This window comes from Lactuca serriola, chromosome 4, assembly GCF_051521515.1.
Source record: "Lactuca serriola cultivar US96UC23 chromosome 4, Lser_US96UC23_V15, whole genome shotgun sequence".
NCBI classification, from domain to species: domain Eukaryota; kingdom Viridiplantae; phylum Streptophyta; class Magnoliopsida; order Asterales; family Asteraceae; genus Lactuca; species Lactuca serriola.
This window is the reverse complement of record NC_136411.1, coordinates 255,818,772-255,822,834: the sequence shown is the minus strand read 5'-3', so window position 1 is coordinate 255,822,834 and position 4,063 is coordinate 255,818,772. Positions and strand designations below refer to the sequence as shown.

Below are 4,063 nucleotides of genomic sequence, written 5' to 3'. Positions count from 1 at the left end.
TAAGTGTAATGTTGATTATTAAAGTGCAGTAACATAGCCAAAAAACTAATTACCAAAGTAGCATTACCATTAACCATAATGCATGTAAGTGTAATATCATGTTACAAACATAGAATACCCAAAAGACCTATCAAAAGTAGTTGTTTTGACTGACATACCATAACCAAACTTAGTAAACATGTTCTAACTTTAATTAGACATAATAGCAAAAGATTACTTAGAAATATAAACTAAGCTACAACATGTTTTCCCTTCTTCTGTCCACCCCCTATCCAGCTTCACTAGGCCCTCCCTGCCCCTTGCAAGTCCTAGCATTGTGACCTTTGTTATGGCATTTGCTACAAGTGACTGTCAAGTGTTTCCTACTTAACTTGGTACTTTGAGTTGGCTCATCAACTGCCCTCTTCCTTTTTTTCTTTGGCCTACCAACCTATAAACAAATTCATATGGTTACATATTAACAAGTTTATTAAATAGTTTCAAGTTAAATTAAACAAAACATGTATGACAACAAACCTGTTTGTGATGTTTGGGTGGGAGAAGGGTTGTTGGACAATCAGATCTAGGCCACATGCTCCTTCCATTTATTGGGTCAATTGTGTGTTGGTACATAGCATTCCATGTACTGAGCCAATAACACTTGCTCACCCAAGCCTTAGGATCTCCACATTCTGACCCATTCTGCATCTTATCATACATTGCAACAATAGCATGCTGGCATGGAATACCTGTAATGTCCCATTTCCTGCAAGTGCAACTCCTCTCTTTCAAATTCACAACATACTGCTCCATCCATAGACCAGTCACTTGATATTTATCAGCTCCATTAAATAGAACCCTCATCTTACTTGCCTCTGTCTTATTGTTTTCTAAGATTGCTGTTGCAGTTGTACTTAGAGAACCTTTGCATTTGTCTAGCACCTTATGAACATTTACTATTCTCTTTGTGAGGTATTCTCTAATATATTCCAAACAAGTGATTATAGGCTTGTCCCTTGCCTCATCTAGCTTGGAGTTAAATACCTCACACAAGTTATTTGTTAAACTATCAGTCAATGCCCTTCCTATATATAAAACCAAACAATTAATTACTGAAATCAGTTATGAAATATGTTAGTGAAAAGAGTATGATACTTACCAGAGAAATGGGATCTTGCCCAGTGTTTTGCAGGAATTTTACTTAACCACTCATGTGCTTCTGGGTTAAGCTTTTTCAGTTTCTCCATAGCCCTATTAAATTTTGGTATGTTGTATACTTTTCCACAACACCATACTGCTTCCCTCAATTCATCTCCTTTGTGTTTCAATTTCATGTTGTCATACACATGTCTTAAACAAAACCTTTGCTCAGCTGATGGAAATAACTTCTCTATTGCAGCCAAGATTCCCTGTGAGTACAATTAAAATAAGTTAGTAAATGAAATAAAAAAAAGTAAAAGTGAATAAAAAGTTAGAGGGTACATTTTGCCGATTTGAAATGAAAGTGAAGTTAGATGAAGAATTCAAATCTAAGTCATCACCCAAGTGTTCCAAAAACCATGTCCAAGAGTTAATATTTTTAGTCTCTACAATGGCATATGCAATTGGGTAAATGCCATTGTTCGAATCAAGCCCAACTGCAGTAAGAATTTGTCCTAGAAAGGGACCCTTCAAAAACGTACCATCAAATCCAAGAAAATCCCTCAAACCTTTTTTAAATCCCTCTTTCAATGGACCTAAGCACACACACACACACACACACACACATATATATATATATATATATATATATATATATATATATCCGTTTGAAGATCCTTGTCTCAGAACACACATTGGGTTCAGTTTCGACATCTATCTTCACAGTTGTTCCTGGATTCTTTGACTTCAATTCCATGGCATATTCTCTCAAAACACCGTACTGCTTTTCATAATCACCATAAACATATTGTTTTGCCATAGCTTTGGCCCGAAATACTTTCATCTTTGATATTGAAAGTGAATACCTCTGTACTAACTCCTCTTGTAAAGCACGTGTAGGGATCTTGGGGTTACTTTCAACTTGATGCAATATGTTGTTAGCTAGAAACTTAGATGAACAAGCCCTCACTGTCCTTGTTTGCAAACAAGAATGAGAATCTTCGTATGTTTTGACAGTCCAAAGTTGTTTCTCATCTGCCCTAGATATAAAAAGAACCCATGGACAAGTTGTTTTCTTGGAAAGTACTAAATTGCCCCTATCTTTATTACTGTCACCAGTCAATTCAGGAACAATACCCCTACACTTTACCCTAACTCTTGTCTTGTCATTCTTTACATAATGTAGATCCCTCCTTTCTTTTACAGAGTAGTTGGCAATAACTTCTCTTATTTTTTCCTTTTCCTTGAACGTCTGACCAATCTTAAAAGCTTTAGTGTGAACCTCACCAGATGAACAAGCAACTGGTTTTAGAATGGACCTTAACAATTTCTTCCTAGGCTTTTTTTCACTAGCAAATGACTCAAAGATATCATTGTCTAAGACTTCTAAAGGTTCATCTTCAATGTCTTCATGTTCCTTAGTATTATTGTTTGTCGGATCAAGCTGGCCCAAGTCAATGTCTTCATCAAGTACACTACAGAAGTTGATCATGTTCACCTCCACATCATCTATCAAAGGTTCCTCATCAAACACTGTTTTTTTTTTTTTTTTTTTTTTTTTTTTTTTTTTTTTGCATCATGCTGACTATCAAAATCACTTTCATCTGCACTATCCTCACAATCATATTCATCATCTACAACTGGATCATTATTCATAACTGGCTCATCATATTGGTCATCTATGATTGGCACATCATTCATAACAGGTACATCATTCATAACTGGTTCATCATTCATAACTGGTTCATCATTCAAAACTGGCTCATCAGTCATAATTGGCTCATCATCCATAACTGGCTCACTATCCTGTATCACTTGTGAAGGTCCATCAAATGTTCCATATGGCACAATAGATTGGGAGTAGTCTTAATTTTTCCTAGAAGACCCAACAACTTTTCCCTTCTTTTGGTTCCTATCTAGTTCAGGGGATACATCAGTAACGAACTCCTCAATAATAACCTTGGTGGGGGACAAAAAATAACCGTTAACCCTTGTATGCCCATGCTCTATGTAGATACTTAAAATGTTATTTTTTTCCACATAATTTGACAATACATGCACATCCCCATCATTTCCTAGAGGTAACAGACCAAAGTCCAACTCTACTTCTGGAATAAGAAAATGATAATACAAAGTTTGCCCTTCTACGTACCCTATTTCTCGAACCATTGTATCCAACTCATGCACAGAGAAAACGTCAATATCTACGAAGTCAACATAGTCTATTGTTCCATCTACGTACCTTCTCCCAGGGCTTTTCGTGAATATCCCACCATGATGGATTTTCAGAGTGAAATAGTTGCTTATTCCCTCTGAAATAAAGAATAACAAAAAAAATTTCAACAATTTGGGCATAATATCAAATCGAGAAAATCAAAGATCACTTTAGTAAGTCACTTACGGTATATCCTTTCCAAATCATAATTTGATGCTTTAGTGTGTTTGGAACGAAGTGACCATAACGTTAACACCATTATCGTTTTCAATCGACAGATGATCCTCTGCCTTGTGTTCTGTTGGAGAAGACGAAGATGAATGCGAAAGGGTAATGGGTAGCTGGGGAAGATGATCTTTGTACTTAATTACAGAATTCATGCGTATATTATGTGCATAATGATCGATTATTAGAGTGACTGCAAGATGAAAAGACAAATTTACCCCTTCACTAACGGCTCAAAAATGACGGGGTTAGGGTCAAGGACCAATCGCGCAATTAAATGAAACCTTAAGGACCATTCGCGTGACTTTTTGTTAGAAAGTCCTCAAAGTGCGATATTGTGTAAACCACAGGGACCAGTCGTGAAATTTTGTCATATATATATATATATATATATATATATATATATATATATATATATATATATATATATATATATATATATATATATATATATATATATATATATATATATATATTAAAGTAATTAAAGTTAGGCGGGTCGGG

General features: G+C 35.4%; 1 protein-coding gene across 1 annotated transcript; it reads right to left on the bottom strand.

The window, feature by feature from the left end:
* Window positions 1-268: 268 nt before the first annotated feature.
* Window positions 269-843, bottom strand: LOC145099297 (uncharacterized). Its single transcript, XM_079036887.1, has 2 exons — window positions 517-843; window positions 269-430 (listed from the first exon to the last, which is right to left on the bottom strand). Exons 1-2 carry the CDS (start codon window positions 841-843, stop codon window positions 269-271), a joined length of 489 nt encoding a protein of 162 aa, XP_078893013.1.
* Window positions 844-4,063: the final 3,220 nt, after the last annotated feature.